Source organism: Silurus meridionalis, chromosome 23, assembly GCF_014805685.1.
Source record: "Silurus meridionalis isolate SWU-2019-XX chromosome 23, ASM1480568v1, whole genome shotgun sequence".
Lineage (NCBI taxonomy): Eukaryota > Metazoa > Chordata > Actinopteri > Siluriformes > Siluridae > Silurus > Silurus meridionalis.
In genome coordinates this window covers 13,564,846-13,583,792 of record NC_060906.1, presented here as the reverse complement: position 1 = coordinate 13,583,792, position 18,947 = coordinate 13,564,846, and the positions used below count along the sequence as shown (strand labels likewise).

Here is an 18,947-nt window from a genome sequence, read left to right as displayed (position 1 = left end):
ATGCGAAACCTGACACCATTATTCCACCAGCAAAAGCATCCCATTAGTAGCAGATCATGAGACAAAACCATAAACTCTCAGCATCATCATACAGATTTTCATGAAACATTTAGAATGGATGAAGCCACAAGAAACCAGAAGATCCCATTGGCCTGCATACAGTCAGCCGAGAACAGGAGAGCCGATGCTATTGGTTGTTTCCTCCAGGGCCGTCCTGACTGGAAGAAGACAGTTCCGGTATTGATTGTCTTGCTCCTCACCTCTGGCTCCATCAAGGGCAAGTAGGGTTATTTATAAGGTTGATTTGATATAAAAATCAAGCCAGAGTTTCATTATTTTGTCCCAACCCTATAATCTTAGCAATGGTAAATGATTTGAGGAGGAGCTATGAAAAAGAAAACTGCTAAAAGGATTTCTTTTCCCTTCTTATTCCACATAAGAAATTTGGAATAAAATTATAATAAATGCTAATTTCACACTAAATACCAAAACACTGTTTTTCTTGAGCATATTGATATAAAATGCTTTAATAAATAGTATGATTTATTTCTAAGAACAAACATAAATCTGACTAAATAAACCAAACATTTGCAAAGCAATAAAAAGCAAGAAAAAGATTTTTTTTGTTCTTTTGGTTTTTCAAATCATTTAGACCCTGACCGATTCCTTCCCATAATGCACACACTTTTTAATCTAGTATTTTACCAGTTGTTCAGATTAATTCAGGATAACATTTCAATTCTTTTATTTTGAATCCTCTTATATGTGGCAGTGAGAAGCCACTGACAAGAGTAATATTCAACATGAAACTGTGAGGGAAAAAAAAAATTATTCAGCCACTTCTGAGGTAATCCATTTTTTTTTTTTTTGGATTTGGTACCTCAAACACAAACTGCTTTACAACAAAATTTGTTCCCTTCATGAAAAAAAAAAAAAAAAAAAAAAGAAGGAGCAACCAGATTGAGCAAAACAAGAGTTTCACATCATAGAAGAGACCAGCAGCACCATAAAACAAAGGTGCATTTGGCCCCATAGGCCTCGACACATATCAGTAATTTCTGCAGGTTTCCAGAATTCTATGACAGCAAGGAAGGGAAGATGCTGAAAGGGGCACAGAGGATTACTATTAATTTTTTTTTTTTTAAACAAAAGCAAAAACACACGCCACAATATAACCACCTAAATTTAAAGAATTACTTGCGTCAAGGTGAAAATAAAAATCAACAACATAAAAAAAAAAAAAAAAAAAAAAGATGAACTTTGATTACATTACTGTTTTGACTGTGGGATGCTGTATACTTGTATAAAACCTGCCTATGTCAACTGGCATAAATAAAAGGAATGGCATTGTAAAAAAACAAAAAAAATAAATTCAAAACAAAACAAATATAAACCCAAGTAATAACAATAATAATAATAATAATAATAATAATAATTTCAATCATAATTATAATAGTAATAAAAAAAGTGTGACTTGTCTTAATTTACTAAATTCAAATATACACAGCGACTCCTTTACTATGTACAAATATTTACAGATTTCTTTCTTTCTTTGATCAAATACCTCGGTGGTACAAAACGGGAGACAAGCTCCCTTTGTGATCTATTGGGGTTGACCTCGGCAGCGAGAGACGCAACGGGCTTGTCAGAAGGCACTTGCTACCAACTCTAAATACTGCAATCCTTTATCGCTTAAGGAGTGTTCAGCCAAGACAACAGACACAAGAGAAAAACAAGGCCACTTCGCAGGCACCGACCTGCGAGCTGAGTAAGGCAAGCATGGAGTGAAGAGAGGTGGCGAGATGAACGAGGGAGGGGGAAAAAAAAAATCCAGAGAAGTTCTCACTTCTGTCTATAGGGCCAAAGCACTTCAGTGGCACGCCCAATCCAAAATACAGGCCACTCACAACAGAACGAAACCAGAATCATCTGTAAACAGCAACAAAAGTCTTTACACAGTTGAGTTTTTCCTCAATTTCCTGCTCAATTTTTTTCAGCAGTACATAAAAAAAAAAAAAAGTGGCCATCTCTTCCCCTTTTCTTTTAAAGGAAAACAAATTCACTTCAACTGTACAGAAATAAAAAATATATCAAGGGGAAAATCTCAAACTCAAAATATCTCCACTTAAATAAAAAGAAGGTGAAAAAGTGGGAAAAAAGTTCTCCATCTCTTTATTTCTCTCTCTCTCTCTCTTTTAAACCCAACAGTCTGTTGTTTTCTTTGTCAGAAAAAGAGCCTCTCTCTGTGTCCGGGTCTGTGCAATAGCATCTATACATTCAGGTCTTTGGGGTCTTGGTCAGTGGTGCTGTTTTTGTTTTTCCAGAGGTTGCCTTTGAGGCTGCAGGCAGTCCGGTGGGGGGCTTTGAGGGGCGCATTGCTGCTGTGTGTGGTGCAGATCAGCTCGCTGTTTAGTTGCACTGTTGCTTTTGAGTAATTCTGCATAGGCCTCTTGCCGCCCTCTGTCCCACACCACTCCTCGCACATTTCTAATTCCTCTTCTTCGCCATCCTCTTCCTCCAGCTGATCTTCATCACTGCTTTTGCACACCCGTTCGGCGTTGCCCATCAGCTTGGTGCGCTCGTATTCGGCATCGCGGTTGTCCTTGTGCTGCTGCCGCGTCACCGGCCGCAGTGGCTCCCACTGGTTGTTGACGCTTTCCTCCACAGGTGCACGCCTCTCACGCTCTTTTCGGCGCTTACGTGTCCACCACACGCACACGATCACACAGAACACCCAGAGCGCACAGAAGACCACGCACAGCACGGGCACTAGGTAATCTGCGTACAAAGAAAGCAGCATTTTTCTTTATGATTCTTTATAAAAAATACTGTAACGTAAAGAAGAGACACTATTTTGTTAAAATTTTGCAGACACTTGGTCATAATTATGGTATGCGCTTTTTGAGCATCACATTCCACATTTAGTCCCATATTTGCTCTTATAAATCCCTCCACTATTCTGAGAAGATTTGTGAGTGATTGAGAGATTTGTGCTCATTCAGACACAAGCGTGTTCATCAAGTAAGGTATATGTGCACAGGGGCATTGAAATGACCAAATATGGCTGGGAAAGTCAGAAGTCTAAATACTTGTACTTATTTGAAGTTAACATAAAAAAATAAAAAATAAATAAATATTAGTTAAAACTAATTACTAAAACATCTGAAAATCACTAATGTATTAGTAATTATTTAATAATGTCTTATAAACTAATTCATTCTTTGATGATCTCAAGAACAAAAATGATCTTAAGAGGAACGAGACTCAAAAGCAAATCCACCCTTTTTCTACTTCAAAGCTTCTCAAGATTTGAGGCAACTTTTAACCTTTTGGCTCGTAAAAATTACTGAACTTCCATTAGAGAAAGCCTTGTCATTTAGGATTCTTTAGGAGTCTTTACTGCCTGAAAGCACGCAGACAGTGACTTCAGCTTAGTCATGCTAGTCCCATGCAGTGTCGACTACAGTGAGAGAAAAGAGGATGAATCACACTGGCTTTATGGGCTCTGCTCTCCAGACGCCCCCCGTCATAACCGTTTAATCTGTGTGAATTGGTGGACACTCACCCACAGACTGAGGCACGACCTGCGTCTCCACTTTGACCTCGATGACAGCCAGCATGATGGTGCTGTTGTGGCGCTTGGACAGCGTGCTGACGATGGTGCTGGCCGCCTCCTGGATCCGACTGTGGTCAGGCTGCTCATCCTGCTGGAAGGACTGAACAGAGCCAACACTGGAAATGTTAGAAAAGTGTGTGTGTGTGTGTGTGTGTGTGTGTGTGTGTGTGCGCGTGCAGAGACAGGCTGACAGCAAGACAGGAGGAAGTAGCAAAAGACGCACCCTGCAGGAGATCCTAATAGAGAGTAAGAGAATGTGTATTGGCCATCTAAATACACTGTACAGAAAAGTGAGTTTTGTTAAAAAAGTGAAATGGAGACACATTGGACAGCGACTGTGTAAGCATGTGAGTTCAAATGAAAAGGAGGAAGCCAGTATTTGCAGTGATTACAATCATTTCATGCCTCAATCCCATTGATTTTTATTCAATCTCCAACATGCAAAGACCTGCAGCTCAGCATACCTCAGCAGTTCAATGAAGCTGTGAGTCAGCTTGTTCTAATGTGTGTATTGCACATAAATCCATATCAGAGCAAAGGCACTTAGCAATCCACATAAGCCACAATGACTCATAAAAAGACGCTGAGATGCAAAGCTTTCAGATGCATTACATGTATGAAAATGAGCTTATGAACACGATTATCCAAACAGTTACGCATCTCAAAACTCATAATGGAGCTGGTCAGATAAATCGCTGGAAAACTAAATAAACAAACTGAGCTACTGACACTGCATGCCCCATTCATAGGGGAAAGACAGATTTACAAAGACGGAACCTGTGGTTTTTACTTCCGTTTCCTCTTCAAAGTCAAATTACAGGCTTTGTGTATTGCAGGAAAATGCAGACTGAAGTAAAAGGGATACTGGACATGGCGTCTGTGGGAAATGCTCAATATAAATCCTTTCAACATAAAGACCCAATTTGCAGAGGCAATACACACTATACTGCATGTGGACACATGATCATAATGCTCATAACTGGGCCTTCCAAAAACCTCTGGAAACAGTTTGTTTAGAACTGATTGAGAACTGAATCGAGAACTACCAAATATGTTCCAGTCAGACAATGACCCTGACCTAGTAAAAATCTTTCTGAAAAAGACAAGGAAGTCAAAGCAGCAAAGGGGGAACAACTCAATATGAATGCCAATAGATTTGGATATATAGTGTGTGCTTTTAAAAGTAACTCAGTGGACTCAAGTGTATGTAGTAACCAGGGATCTTCACAGTCCACACACACACACACACACACACACACACACACACACACACACACACACACACACACACACACACACACCCTGTGAGACAAAAATTAATAAATTACTTACCATGGCTACTTCTACTGCATCTTGGTTAGAGTAGGAGAGTTCACAAAGAACCAACAGAGCATCGTCTTTGGCAAGGTTCCGTGTAGCAGCCAGGTACCTCAGCTCCGAGCATACATTCTCCACTGTCGTACCCTAAGTGAGGCATCAGTAGTTACTATCCGAGCATACTATTTGCCCATCCGCTATTAAATTAATGTTAATTAATTCCAAACTCACTGTAGGTAGCTTGTCTCGATTGAAGATGAGTGTAATTCGTGCACAGCTGTTGCCCAGGTAGCCTGTATTGGGTTCACACTTGGTGTGAAAAGTTGGCTGGATGTCAGGACTTGAGCAGAAGCCCCAGTGGTGGCACGGGGGAGAGAGGCAGGTGAGGAAGTCATGCTCAATGCACTCGCGACCCGCTGGACACATGTGATGTTCCCTCCCGGGGGCTCCTGGGAGTAGGCAGGGCCGTCTGCCACACACCACCTTACAAATGGTTACACAAATTCAAGGTCAATCCCACAATTAAGTGAAAATATCTATTTCATCCATTAAAATAATTACACATTTAAGGCCACTCTTACACTAAAACCAACACTTCGCATCCCAAACAATAAATTGCCATTTGTTTGCACAATAAAATGATGACATAGCAAGTCTAGCGCTGTTCCGTGCAAAATACTAATTAATTTGTCAAAGTAGTCAGAGAAAAAGGTTACTTTTACCTTTGTACACTCTACTTTGCCATTAATACACTGGCAGGTGTTGCAGTCTTCCTCCCAGCGGCTGCCATGAGGAAACTGCAGGCCAGTATAATGACACGTCTTCCCAATGCCTATGACTGGATCACACAAAAGAGAATCTCGAAATCAATTTATACTGAAATATAAGACAATCAGTATTAGACAATCCTCATAGCTCATATCAATATAGAACAGGGATTTGGTTTATACTTGAAGGCAGTGCAGAAAAGTAACTTACACTCTTGGCATCGAGGTCCAGAGCGGCCGAGTGGACATATGCAACGGAAGCCATTGATCTCGTCCACACACGTAGATCCGTATGCGCAGGGAGACGACTGGCATTCGTCAATGTCTGAGAAAACATATTTGTCTGTATATTAAAGTATATGAACTGTAAGTATATATAATATATATTTGACTTCTATGGAACGCGCAATTCAAACGTCTGATAATGTACGAATACACAGTGAGTCATATATACAGCTCCCTGGGATGGCTTTCCAGACATTAAGTCAGGGAAATGAATGGAATCCTTAAGAGACCACTTTCTGTCAGAGGCATCAACGGTCGGATGAGACAAAAGAGACAGCTCCTGGACAGCGGCGAGGAATTTCTTCCAGCCCTTGAATAATTCATCTCTTCTGTCTACGTGTAAGCAAGGGTTAACCTTTGCTCCTCGAAGAGGTCAAAGTACACAGGATGCTCTGCAATTTGGCATTCATCGTTCCCATTTTTACTCTTTGCGGATACTCACTGATGCGGCAGTCAGGCCCGGCGAATCCTGGGGCGCACTTGCATCGGAACCAGTTCACGCCGTCCACGCAGATTCCTCCATTATAGCTGCAGAAAGAGTAGATGCAGAATTGTCAAAGGAATTTATTAAGACAGCACTGATTGGACATAATTTATGCCCTTTATGGCAGAAATGAAGCAACATAAAAGAAAGCAAAGAGAAACAGAGAAAGAGAGAGAACTAAAGATACAGAGCAAGATAGGAAAGGTTACAAAAGGCCTCATCCCATTCATCAATACTGCACTTTTCAGATGCTAATCCCTGCTGGCCTCATGCTGGGCTACCCTCCCTGTCCCCTCCTCCCTTTTCCCGTCCCTATCTACAATCCCTTGCTTGCGGGTCAGCGGGATAGAATGGCAGGAGGGCAACGAGGGCTACGGGAGAAAGAGTCATCCCGCCTCCTCCTCCCAAATCCCTCAAGCCCTCACCGCTGGGGGCACCCTTTTAGGGCCATCGGTTCTATTGTGTGCTCCATTAAAACCATCCTGCGCTCTCCCATGTGTTGGCTTAAGGGAGATCTTCCCTTGGCTTTACAACACCCCTTCCCATCCTTTAGCCTGTCCAGCCTCCTCCTCCTCCATATCCGTTCACAGAGAATTGAAGGCAAGAACGGGGGGTAAAACTGGGCAGAAAGCCATGCAAGAGGGGTTATTCACAGCTGGTGGTGTTGTACAGGGAAGGGGAGGGTCACCCCAGACAGCAGGGACAACAGAACCACCAACAGCCCTGATTAGAACAGAGTAAATATGGTGGAGGCGGGGATGCTGCTCACTTACCAAGGGTGAGGGTTGCAGTCATTGGTGTCTGTTAAGGACAGAGAAAAAACAGAAAAAAAAGAAAGGTCAGTCAGGTAGAATCTTCTATTAATTTAATATATTATTTTAAAACAACATAACACATTAAACAATTTTAAAGTATGGGAAGTGGAAATAGAACAAAAAAAAAGAAAAAGAAATTAGGTACTGACTCTGTGAACAGGTAGGTCCCTCCCATCCATCCTTGCAGATGCAGGTATACGTGTCGCCTCCTCCCACACAAGTTCCTCCGTTGACACACGGACTTGATGCACACGTGCTGTTCTTTGCTGAAGCACATAAAGAATAGGATCAGATGAGTATTTTCAATTCATCTTAATCCACATAATACTTCACTCCAATGTTTAAACGTCAGAGGGTCAGCAAGCTTACCTGTGTTGCAGGTGCGACCACCCCAGCCTGGCAGACAAGCGCAGCGGAAGGTGTCTCCATGGTCATAGCAGGTGCCCCCGTTAGCACAAGTACTAGAGTCGCACTGGCTTTCACGTGAGTGGCATGTCTTTCCCTTCCAGTCGTCAGCACACTCACAGTAGAAGTCGTTGATCAGGTCTTGACAGTGGCCACCGTTCTTGCATGGGTTCCTGCTACACTCGTTCACATCTAAAAGATAGGAGAGCAATGTGAGACCGAACCAAGAGGGGACAGTTGAGAAGGGAGGTGATGATGATGATAACGCCGGTTGAACTCACTGAGGTCGCAGAGTTTGCCCTCCCAGCCATCAGGACAAAAGCACTGGAAAGAGTTGACACCGTCTATGCAGGTTCCGCCATTCTGGCATGGGCTACTCACACAGTCATTGACGTCTGAAAGAGAAAATTAGGGATTGCTGGGGTAAGAAAACATGTCAAGTACAACAAAGCGAATTATAGAAGAGACAAGATGGTAGAAAGACTCACTTTCATGGCAATAAGTGCCAGTAAAGCCAGGATCACAGGTACAGGTGAAGTTGCCGCTGGGCTGACTGACACAGTGGCCATGAGACCCACATACATTGGATGAGATACGCCTCACTCCAGCTGTGGTGTTGCTGGCCACAGTGATTGTGCAGCTGTCAATTACTGTGAGCCAGAGAGAACTGTGATCAGTTTTTTCTATGTACTGTAGAGCATAAATCAGGATATACCCATCCATCCATCCATCCATCCATCCATCCATCCATCCAATCAATTACCTTGGCAGGGGGCAGTCCTGCAGTGGTCCTTGCGATCTGCACATGTCTTCCCCTCGTAATCTTCAGTGCATGCACAATAAAAATCTCCCAGCATACTATGGCAGGTTGCATCATTCTTACACGGATTGTGCTCACAAAGATTTGTGTTCCGGCTTTGCACCTACACATACAGGCAAAATAAAAGGCAAAAGAATAAGCAAAATGGAGAATGAATGAACAAACAGCACAGCGGACCAGATAAGGTGAGCAAGGCCTTATTTAGGGTCTTTGCTCCTAAAGCCACAAATCCTCTTAAATGATAGTGATAAACAGAGCGGCGTAAACTGTGGAAGCCTGCCAGCATCTTACAGATTAAGATGAATGTGATGTCACCTTCACACTGGAGACTGAGCAAAACAAACTATAAAGCTGTACTTATTTGTCCTTCTTTACTCATTAGCTTTGACCTCTAGGCCACATAAATAACATTGGACAGAGTGGGGCTAGGGTTAGGTCCCAACATTTGCACGATATTTCAGAATTCAGGGCAGAGAATACTTTGGACAGAAATCAACTCTTCTTGTGCAAGCCACTAGCTCCACACTTCGTCAGGACTATATTTCCAGTTTCCATTATAGACAAAACATCTTCAAGAGGGATGAACTTGGAGTAAATTCAAACAAGACACTTAGTGGGACCGATCCTGCCAGTTGCCATGTAAGGCGTTTTGTTGGGCTGCGGCCTGGTCATTCTTCCCCTGCTGCATGTCTGAATTGTGCTGTCTGTGGCCACCCCTCTGCTCCGTCGAATTTATTTATTTTATTAGGGATGTTCAGTTTATACAGTGGGAGGCTAAAGCCTGTTAACAGCACTTATCCATGCAAAAGCTGATGACAGAAATGCAGACAGCTTCAGAAAAAAAAAAGTCCATACAAAGCTGCTCCAGTACATGGAATTTGGCATCTATTTTAGCTGGATCTTCAGTCACCCAACACTCAATATTAAATGTAGAATGTAAGCTGGCAGTTATTCCACAGGGTATCGCTTTAGGGCGTGGCTGTTGCACGACACTGTCTCAAGCTCTAAAAACAGGCTTGAGTGCAGATGTTCATGTAAATGGGCATCACAGATCAAACATTTGACCTGTTCATCCCACATGCCATCTATGAACGAGGAGCCCGTCGCAGGCGAACAGGAGCGTAAAGGAACGGCGAGCACGAATTGAACATAAAAAAAAAAAAATCAAGGCCTTCTCATTCCTGGGCTGTGCGTGGGCAGCCAGCCAGTCAGCCCCAAAAAAAGAGTTGCCTCATTCACTACGTTCTTTATTTTTAGCCTGTACAGTAAGCCAAGACTGGCTCCGGACCAGCTTCTAGCACCTCCACAGAGATCCACTTCAAACTCTCCGCTGGGTGGCAACAGGCCCCAGACTGGGCCACCATTAACAAGACAGATGGCAGGAATATCCCACTTTCACCTTTGCTCGAAGAGCACCACTGATCAAACCTCCATTAAGGCTTTGAACAAATACATACTAATGGGAAGCCACCCAGTTTATTTTTCTAGGAGTGTCCACTTTCAATTCAGTTTAATAACAATTGACCACCGGGTAACAGTCTCTGATCATGACATGGTCAAATCTGGCTTGCTGTGCTGTAGCAAAAGCTCAACTTCAGCTAAAAATCCATGTAAAAACATTTCTCTTATGTTATATTAGACAATCAGACAGGTTGCATCCAATTCCCAATTCAAACACCCACTCATGACAGTCACCTCGCACAGCATCCCAGCGTAGTCAGGCATGCATTCGCATACGAAGCTGTCCAGCACCACGTGACAGCGTCCACCATTCTGACAGGGGTTGCTGTCACATTTGTTCCTTTGGATCTCACAGTGGGTGCCTGTAAAGCCTGGTGGACACTGACAGTGGTATCCACCCAGTGCCCCTTCCTTTAAAAAAAAATACAAATACAATAAATAATAATTATCGTTCATTGCAAATAATGAGATGGAAATGAAATATCAGCAAACGACATTTTTTTGCTTTAATTAAAAAATAATGGCAAGTGAGAAGGTTCTACCTTGCAGGTCGCACCGTTCTGGCATTGTCCATGGCAGCCATTTACATCTATGTGGAAAAGAGCAAACCAAACAGTAAACAAAGTGAAAACAAACCAGGGTCCGGGTGGTTAATATTTAACAGCATGCAGTTAAGATGACGAAAAGTTTGCATTAGTAGGCCAAACACTAGTTGAATCAGCACAAGTTAACAGACCACTAAGCAGAAAGCAAGGACCCAGCATGCAACAGGAGTTGAAGCCTATGACACCATATGTGGTGTACATATCTCTCCAGAGTATCGAGTGCCTAGAGAGGAAACCCTGGCTGCAGAACGGGTCACCCGTGTGTGTGAATGCGTGCTCGGATATCAGAGATAGAGAGACAAAAGAAGAAGAAGAACGGTCTCAACGCTAAAGAGTGTGGAAAGAGAGCTGTGGCACAGGGAGCAGAGGAGAACATGAGAAGATACTGACTGATGTCACAGTTCTGTCCAGCCCATCCTTGAAAGCAGTCACAGTGATATCCACCAATCAAATTTTTGCAAGAGTAAGCATTTTTGCAAGGCTTCCCCATACACTCATTCACGTCTGTGGATTAAGGAGAGAAAAAAGGAAGAATGAAGAAAAAAAATTATTGAGGAAAAAAAAAAAAAAAAAAAAAAAAGAAGTCCAGGAAAGTGAGAGGAAAAACCCACAAGATCTCTTGCTTATAACCACCACCATCAAGCACAAGCGTGTTTTCACCATGTACCAATTCGCAAAACAATGCCTATTGCACTTTGTATCAGGGTTTACCTTTTACTCAATAACAAGACAATCAATTTCCACACAAAAGATTCATTCAATTTGACCAGAGAAATAAAAATGGATCGTGACCCTCTCAGACCCTTCTGTAAAAGAGCCCAAGCATATTAGGTTGATTAAATATTGAGCAGGGGCCCCTGGCAAGGCACCTGTTTTTTGGGAAACCTGACTCTGAGCTTCAGCGGGGCCACGAAACGCGAGCCAAGGCTATGGTTCGACCAGTAAGCTGAGCTCTCAGGCTCCGGTTCCCTTTTCCGCACTTGTTTACAGGTCATCCTCTGCTTCCTCTTTTGCATTCTACACTTCCTATGATGAGAGCATGAGGGGTACAAAAGCAGCGCATGTAGGAAAGGATGACAAACTGTTCTCACTACGTCTGTTCTGTGTGCACTGTACACACTCCTATCCTTTCTCCACTCGCTGGCATCGAGTTACGTTCGGTTTCTCATAAAGCCGCAGCGATTACTCTCCTGTAGCAGATATTGCTAGTCATCCACAGTGCATGCAGCTGCAATGCTCGAACACAATTACATTTACCAAGTCAGTCCACATCACTCACACATGCATCATCAGCCATGTTTCCCAACACAAGATAGTAGGATGTAGAATGGAAAACTACAATTGGGTACTCTTTGTATTAATTATAAATGTTTTCATTTTTCTGAACGGTCTAATAACGACTAATCCTTTAATCCCCTCAAAGTTCTTTATCGTTAGAATAATAATCACCCAAAATCATTGTTTTCTACAGCATTACTGTCTCACATCTTTACATAAAAGGATATTTACTCCATTACATTGCAATCAGGAAGCTTGATCGTTTACTGTTTAACCTTTTTACATGCATAAAGTAAAAAATACATGCAGACATGCAGCTCAATGTCCTGGACTATGCAAGTGAGATGCTCAATATGGCATTTGATCTGCCCCCTCTTCTAACAACATGGAGTAAACTACTTGCTGAAAGACAATGGAATGACCTCTCTCTTTCTATTGTATTGTATTTATGAGGAGCACCTTATACTGAATTAGTCATTAGTATGACCCAATATGTAGCACAACCACAAACATTCAAACCCTGACAAAATAAACCCAAGTTCTAATTCATTCCAATAGAACGCAGTAATCATGCATCATTCTTACCAATCTTGCAGGTCTTCCCAGTCCACTGCGGAGGACAGAGACACTCGAAGCCATTATCCAGGTCGATACAAGTCCCCCCCTGAGCACAGGGACTGGAGGCACACTCGTCCATGTCTGCAAACCAAAACAAAAGTTCTTTTCACAACCATGAGCGAGATTGCCTACTGGAAACTCTCAGCCAACTAAGCTCAACTCTTAGTTCTCTCAAAGCAAGGTTCATCATTAAACCATTTATGAGCTTGATGCACCAAGTGGATTTGCATGAACAGGATTTTACTGCACAGTAAATGAGCAGAAGCTTTCCATATAAAACATTGAAACTCTGATTATGTGGTGGGTGGCGGTCAGCAAAATCAGTGTTAACACAGACGTGGACACACCAAGAAACAGAGACACAAACAACACAGAAAACCCTAAATTGCGTCAATGAGAGTAAGAGCGCGGTGCTGACTTCACACTGTAGAACCATTAATCAAAATCTGAGCTGATTAGTTAGTGAGAGGATAAGATGCCCAATCCTCAAACTTCTGATGCTGGTAAAATAAGGGATTGCAGGACGTTCAGGAGCCAAATGTAACAATGAATGGAAAGCAGTTAACAACCATTTTTTCCCCCTTATGTTCCTCCCTATGTTTTAATTATGGATCTATGCGATTGTTAAGACAAACAAAAGCACCAGAGCCAAATAGGTGCATCTGCATAGCTGCAAAATGTTAGTAAAGGCTAAACAGATCTGCATGGGAGATCTACATGAAGGTGGAACATGCAAAAGAGGAACAAAAATAAAACGGAAATTATTCAAAAGAGAACAAGAATCAAGATAAAGGGGGACGTCGCATGAGCAAGATGTTACTTTCCTACTTTTTTAAATCAGATTACGCAAATCTAGCCTCTGTCAATTATCGGGATTACGTCGCTGTAATCCAGGTCCATACAAGTCCTCAACAAGATATCATTGAACAACCCAACATGTGACAACTCAAACCCGACTTACATATGCACAAGTATAATGACCTACAAAAACTCACCTTTAGCACAGGTGGGACCCTCCCACCCTGGAGGACACTGACACTCAAAGCCAGATGGAACCTCATGGCAGGTGCCACCATTGGCACATGGGTTGGACACGCATGCATGCTCAGCTGCAAAAACAGTTCCATAATAAACAGCAATAACTCATTCTGGCCTGTTTTATTCTTCTGTCCAGTTGCAGCATCTGATACATGTTATACAATGGAGCATAGATTTACTTACCAATCTCGCAGTTCTTGCCCGAGTATCCCTCAGGACAGGCACAGTTGTACTCGTTCGGCTCCGAATTTATACACGTGCCTCCGTTCACGCAGGGATGGTGCGTCCCGCAGTAGTTCAAATCTACACACGGAATTAAAACACAACACAAGTTACACTTTCGGCCATAAATTTAAACTGTAGTAACTGAATCAAGCCGAGCTCAAACAGCTTCACCGGTTTAAAAAATAAATAAATAAATAAATTCCTGATCCTTTTGACATTGTCTGCCAATTGCGAGGACATCTTTTTCTGGGAAAGGCAGCTGCATAACCATTGGCATGGGGTCTGCACGCTCCCAGCGTACCTTATACGGTGAGGCCTAGCACATAAAGCCTGGTAAATAAATAAAGAGAGGGCCACAGGGAGCAGGGACTGACGACCTCAGGGCCGCCTCACATTCCTAATCGCCTTCCAGGACTCACGCTGGCCATGGGATCAGATGACCGAGCGCCACTCCAATCACGACATCAATATCAGGCACGTCGCCGGGTGCGCAGTCACATGACCATGATCTAGGCTGATACCGCAGCCAACCAATTGGCTAAGTGTCTGGAATGCCATTTGGTGTGTACCTGAAGCCTTGAAAATGTGACTTGACTCCTGTTGATTTCTGTTTAATTGATTTTAAATTGTTTTCTCGTAATTGACTAACTTTTAATCTCGCATCATCACTTAAGGGCTATTGTGACATTTTGCTGTACACAGTAGGTTTTCACTTTATTGTATTATCCTTACCTTTGTCACACAGCAGTCCACCCCAGTTCTTCTCACAGTTACAATGCCATGGGATGTCACAAGTCCCATGCATGCAGCCTGGGTAGCGCAGACACTCGTCACAGAACTGACCCTGCCAGCCATAGTTACACCTAAAAAACAAAAGAGCAGCTCTATGACAGTTGACAAAACGAGCCTGCAGTTTCTTGCCAACGCTTTACAGTAAAGTGGTCTCTCCAGACACCCAATCCGAGCTGAGTGGCAAAGGTTACGAACACTTCCAAGCTTATAAACACATGCTTGGTGTCTTGGTCAGAGCCAGAGTGGGGATGTGAAGGAGCAATGGTGAGGAGTTAGCTAATCACTGGTTTACAGCAGCACTGCTATTCCAAGGCCAGTGGTTTTCTATCCTTCTCGTTCTGTCTCAGCTGTCTTGTCATTTCTGGGGAGGGCTATTTTAAGACGCTGGTCCTATAGGACAAACACGGCCAAACACTGGTTGCTGCCTGTAGAAACATGGCTCCTGTAGTGGCACCTCAGTGCCCAGCAGCCACAGTGACATGTGACTCAGGCAGCCTTATGCAATATCAAAATACACATCATTAAAATATTAAATTTGGTTTTTTCCGTTTGAAAACATACCACTGCAGGGGAAAAAAACAAGTTTCTAGTTTAAAACAGGAATACAGCGAGTGAATCAGTGAGAGAACGATAATCCTATTTTGAAGAGTATGCATAAAGCCTGCTATTTAATTATCCTTCTTCCAGTTATTTGTATTACGCTTAAACATCAGTCTCCTTTTAGTCCACCCAGAAGCAAAAAACAAGCCTACGAGCATTTTTACCACAAATGTGTTGTAGCTCATTGAAACGTTTCAACCAAACCATTTATGTCAACATACCTAAGCCAGCATCTTGACAGTCTGCCCATCATGCTTGGGAAGTCATTAAAACATTGACACATCAATGGGTAAAAAGGTTCTTTGTATGAGACATTTTTGCCCCAGGGTCAAGCAAAAAAAATAAATAAAAAAACCACAAAAGAAAAGCACAAAACACAAAAAGTATAACAATGCAACAAAACAACAGTTTTTTCTTTAGATCTTCCTGTCTTTGGGGTAGATTTGCAAACCCATTCTTATCCATTGGTGCGTCATTATTGTTCCATTTGATTTTAATTGGTATAATTGGTAGACATTCAAGAAGCTGTGTTGGGTGTATCAACACAAATTGGGTCCCAACTTGAATAATTGATATGCAACGCTTATGCAGGAGAAAAAAGAAAAAAGAAAAAAAAAAAACCTTGGCCTATATTCTGCCCTACAGTACATTTGTTCCAGAAACGACTTTACTACCAGAACATTAAAGACTATATAGGCTGTCCAGCAAACATATTGAGTGAAACTAAAACCCGTGTCAGCTTTGAGGCATTCAGTGTGTTGCCAAGCACTGGCAAACGTAAGCTTGTTCACTCTAAAGAGAAACGACTTGGCAAATAAAGTATAATGTGCTAAGACAAGTCTACAACCGTTAGGAACAAGCCTTTAAAACCCATACGTTGATACTTGCAGCCTTATGTGTTGCAGCCGGAAGGCCTACAAATTCCTCTGTCATTTTTTGACTTTATTCCATGGTGGGGTGGGAACAAAAACAAAACCCAGCTTCTGTCTTTAGATAACATCGTTTCTATTTAATTTCAAAAGATTAAATGTCGACTGCAACATCAAAATGGGCCACTCCCTCCACTCCTTCCTTCTCTGACAAACTGGACTGGTGACAGCAGGGAAACAAATCACTGCATCCTGCAGGGTGTGGGGGCTCCACCATCCTCCCAACATCCTCCCAACATCCTCCTTGCGGTTGGTAGCGAACACGGTCAATAAACCTGCCTCCTAGTCGATAAACTAAGTCAACTGAGATGACACATAACAATCTCTTGAGGATGTTCAGTGCTCAAGGCACTCTGTTCTCCTGATCTACACACCAGTCAGGGGGAACCTAGGGGCATGGGGTCACCCCAAATATGGCACTGCAGCAATAGCTTCCCAATGGTTAAGGCCTTGGTGTTAAATGTCAAAAAATATTTAACACCCAGCCATTATTGCCCCAGTATACATTCCCATGACACTGTGACAGGTCCACCCGTGTATCTACAAGCCTCCACACTCAGCAGCGTGCAGCAGAAAATCACACAGATGAGCTGTGCATGGCAGCCTGTTTCAGGGAGACTGAATGGGGTTTGAAGGAGGTTTCAGGCTCGTCCTGTGATTTCAGGAAGCATGGCTAGCCAAACGAAGGACAGGAAGACACAGTGGGGATGGTGACGTCAGAGGATTCCACAGCAAGATCCAGCAGAGGAAGCATCACTCATTCCTCTGTTCCAAGCACAGACTACCAACTAATTTCATTATATACAAACTACTTTAGGAGACGATCAGGTTTGAATTTAAATGAATTGATTAAATGAACAGAACAGGGAAATAAAAATACATACATCCACACACATGCAGTACGATGCTTGGATATCACACTTGAATTTTTAAACTATTTTAATAATAAAAGATAAAAATGACCCAATGTATTTTGTGTGAACTGACAAGTATTTGAAAAATGTAGGCATGCTTGTCAAACAGATTAGACATTGCATATAAATAAATATCACAATGATGAATTCAAATACTAAATCTTTAAATCCCACAAAATCAAGTGGTTCCCAAACATCTGGCTGCCAAATCTATTATATAAACATAATCCATTTATTTAAATATTAGGATTTTGCCATACAATTCTAACTACATTTTGGAACTATTGCACATTTTGCTTTCAAACCATGCAATTAGGTTCTAGGAATATACAATCCTGCACCAAATCAGTTTGGTTTATATCAGGGGTGCACACACTTTTTCAGCATGCGCTACAATATACCTACTATAAAAATGCATTAATAAATATAAATATTTTTAATGTCATGCGATCTACCCACACTACCCTTATAAACGATCGACGTATTGGGCACCCCTGGTCTATATATTAATTAATACAGAATCCTATAATGTTTAGAGTGAAGGTTTTAAAAAAAATTTCACATTCTCCCCAAGAATCTCCTCCAATTACCGATATCTTATTCAGTGTGCTCTACTTTAGTGAGTGGCACAAACAAACATGGAAAAAAACAGCTTGCACAAATACTGGCTCCGGTGCACTGATTAATTAATGGTAAAGTAAACAGGTCAAAAGCCCTTATCAGCATGCACGCATATGGCCTGCTGAACTTAAGCAGCCAGATCAGCTGGGCTAAGCGAGCATGAAACCACACTCTGCCACTTACGTGCATTCCCCAGGCACTGAGCAGCCTCCGTGAATCAGATTACAGCCCTGCTTACAGATCGCTGCAGAGAAATAAAGGCACAGAAAGAAAGAGAGAGTTAGAGACCATGAGAGAGAAATATTTTTAGGGGGGAAAGAGGGAAAAGAAAAGAAAAAAAAAAAAAAAAAAAAGGCACAAAAAAGATAATTGTCAGCCTTGTTTGTTTACATTGACCCATTATTGACATGAAAAGATGTGAGAATTCATGGCGTTCCCTTAACTTGAGCACATGACACATTTATGGCCCTGCATAAAAAAATAAAGCCCATAACACCCCACAACCCTGCCTACCTCCTTATACCCTTGTTGCTTAAGACAGCATTGTGATTTAGTTTTTAACAGCCTCCTTCACCACCCAATCCACAGTCACAAAGAACAACAGCCATCCTGCTCTACGATTGTTTATAGGACGAGGTGTAAATGACACCACTTCCTGCAAGAACTGAGCTAATGCGGCTAATGGAAAGTGTGACTCCAGGTCTGTGCAGGTGTCATTTACAGAACATCTCACATCAGGCTGAGGAGTAAAGATTACTGGGCTGTGAAACCACAAAGAGTGGCAGGCTTCGTTACATGGTGCTAAAAGTCATAGTTTAACAGGTTTCCTGGATTCAAACATTTATGTCCTAATCAACTAAAGCCAGTTATATCCGATGGAACGTTATATCGGAGGCATTTTCGTTTCTAGGTTTCTCATCGAATAAGCAAGTTGACCAGTCTTACCAGTTCGACAGTCATGTCCCATCCATCCTTCCAGACAGACGATGTTTCCGGAAGGATCGCACCGGTAATGCCCAAAGTAGTCATCGCGAGGCCGGCACTGCTTGTTACACTTAATGCCGTAGTAGTTCTCGTCGCACCGGACGCGCACGCGGTACTCCAGGCGAGCTGTAGCACCAGGATAGACAATGACCTGCCATGGGTCCCCAGGGTTTGCCATACCTGTATGAGCATGTCGCTCAATCAGCAGCTCTTCACCTGAAGACAACAAACAACATTACTCAAAAATCACTTGATGAAATGAAATGCTTCTTGGTCCAGTGTATCCGCCCCCACAACAATCAAGCACAAACGGCTCTAAAGACACCACACACACACACACACAATCTACTTACAACAACAAGGTAACAAAAGG

The 18,947-nt window shown here is 42.4% G+C and overlaps 1 protein-coding gene across 2 annotated transcripts in view; it reads right to left on the bottom strand.

The window, feature by feature from the left end:
* Positions 1 to 511: 511 nt before the first annotated feature.
* Positions 512 to 18,947, bottom strand: part of jag2b (jagged canonical Notch ligand 2b) — a 34,649-nt gene continuing 16,213 nt past the window's right edge. Inside the window, exons 4-25 of one of the 2 annotated variants that reach the window (XM_046836331.1) lie at positions 18,536 to 18,790; positions 17,774 to 17,834; positions 14,467 to 14,597; positions 13,693 to 13,812; positions 13,467 to 13,580; positions 12,439 to 12,552; positions 10,966 to 11,079; positions 10,513 to 10,559; positions 10,205 to 10,381; positions 8,453 to 8,612; positions 8,178 to 8,339; positions 7,971 to 8,084; positions 7,654 to 7,881; positions 7,434 to 7,550; positions 7,243 to 7,270; positions 6,428 to 6,513; positions 5,912 to 6,025; positions 5,656 to 5,771; positions 5,165 to 5,416; positions 4,949 to 5,080; positions 3,566 to 3,716; positions 512 to 2,778 (exon numbers count right to left, since the gene is read on the bottom strand). In XM_046836331.1, the coding sequence (XP_046692287.1) occupies positions 2,270 to 2,778; positions 3,566 to 3,716; positions 4,949 to 5,080; positions 5,165 to 5,416; positions 5,656 to 5,771; positions 5,912 to 6,025; positions 6,428 to 6,513; positions 7,243 to 7,270; positions 7,434 to 7,550; positions 7,654 to 7,881; positions 7,971 to 8,084; positions 8,178 to 8,339; positions 8,453 to 8,612; positions 10,205 to 10,381; positions 10,513 to 10,559; positions 10,966 to 11,079; positions 12,439 to 12,552; positions 13,467 to 13,580; positions 13,693 to 13,812; positions 14,467 to 14,597; positions 17,774 to 17,834; positions 18,536 to 18,790 (3,302 nt within the window). In that variant the 3' untranslated portion in view covers positions 512 to 2,269. The remainder of the gene's footprint in view (positions 2,779 to 3,565; positions 3,717 to 4,948; positions 5,081 to 5,164; positions 5,417 to 5,655; positions 5,772 to 5,911; positions 6,026 to 6,427; positions 6,514 to 7,242; positions 7,271 to 7,433; positions 7,551 to 7,653; positions 7,882 to 7,970; positions 8,085 to 8,177; positions 8,340 to 8,452; positions 8,613 to 10,204; positions 10,382 to 10,512; positions 10,560 to 10,965; positions 11,080 to 12,438; positions 12,553 to 13,466; positions 13,581 to 13,692; positions 13,813 to 14,466; positions 14,598 to 17,773; positions 17,835 to 18,535; positions 18,791 to 18,947) is intronic. The other variant, XM_046836332.1, reaches the window with a different exon arrangement.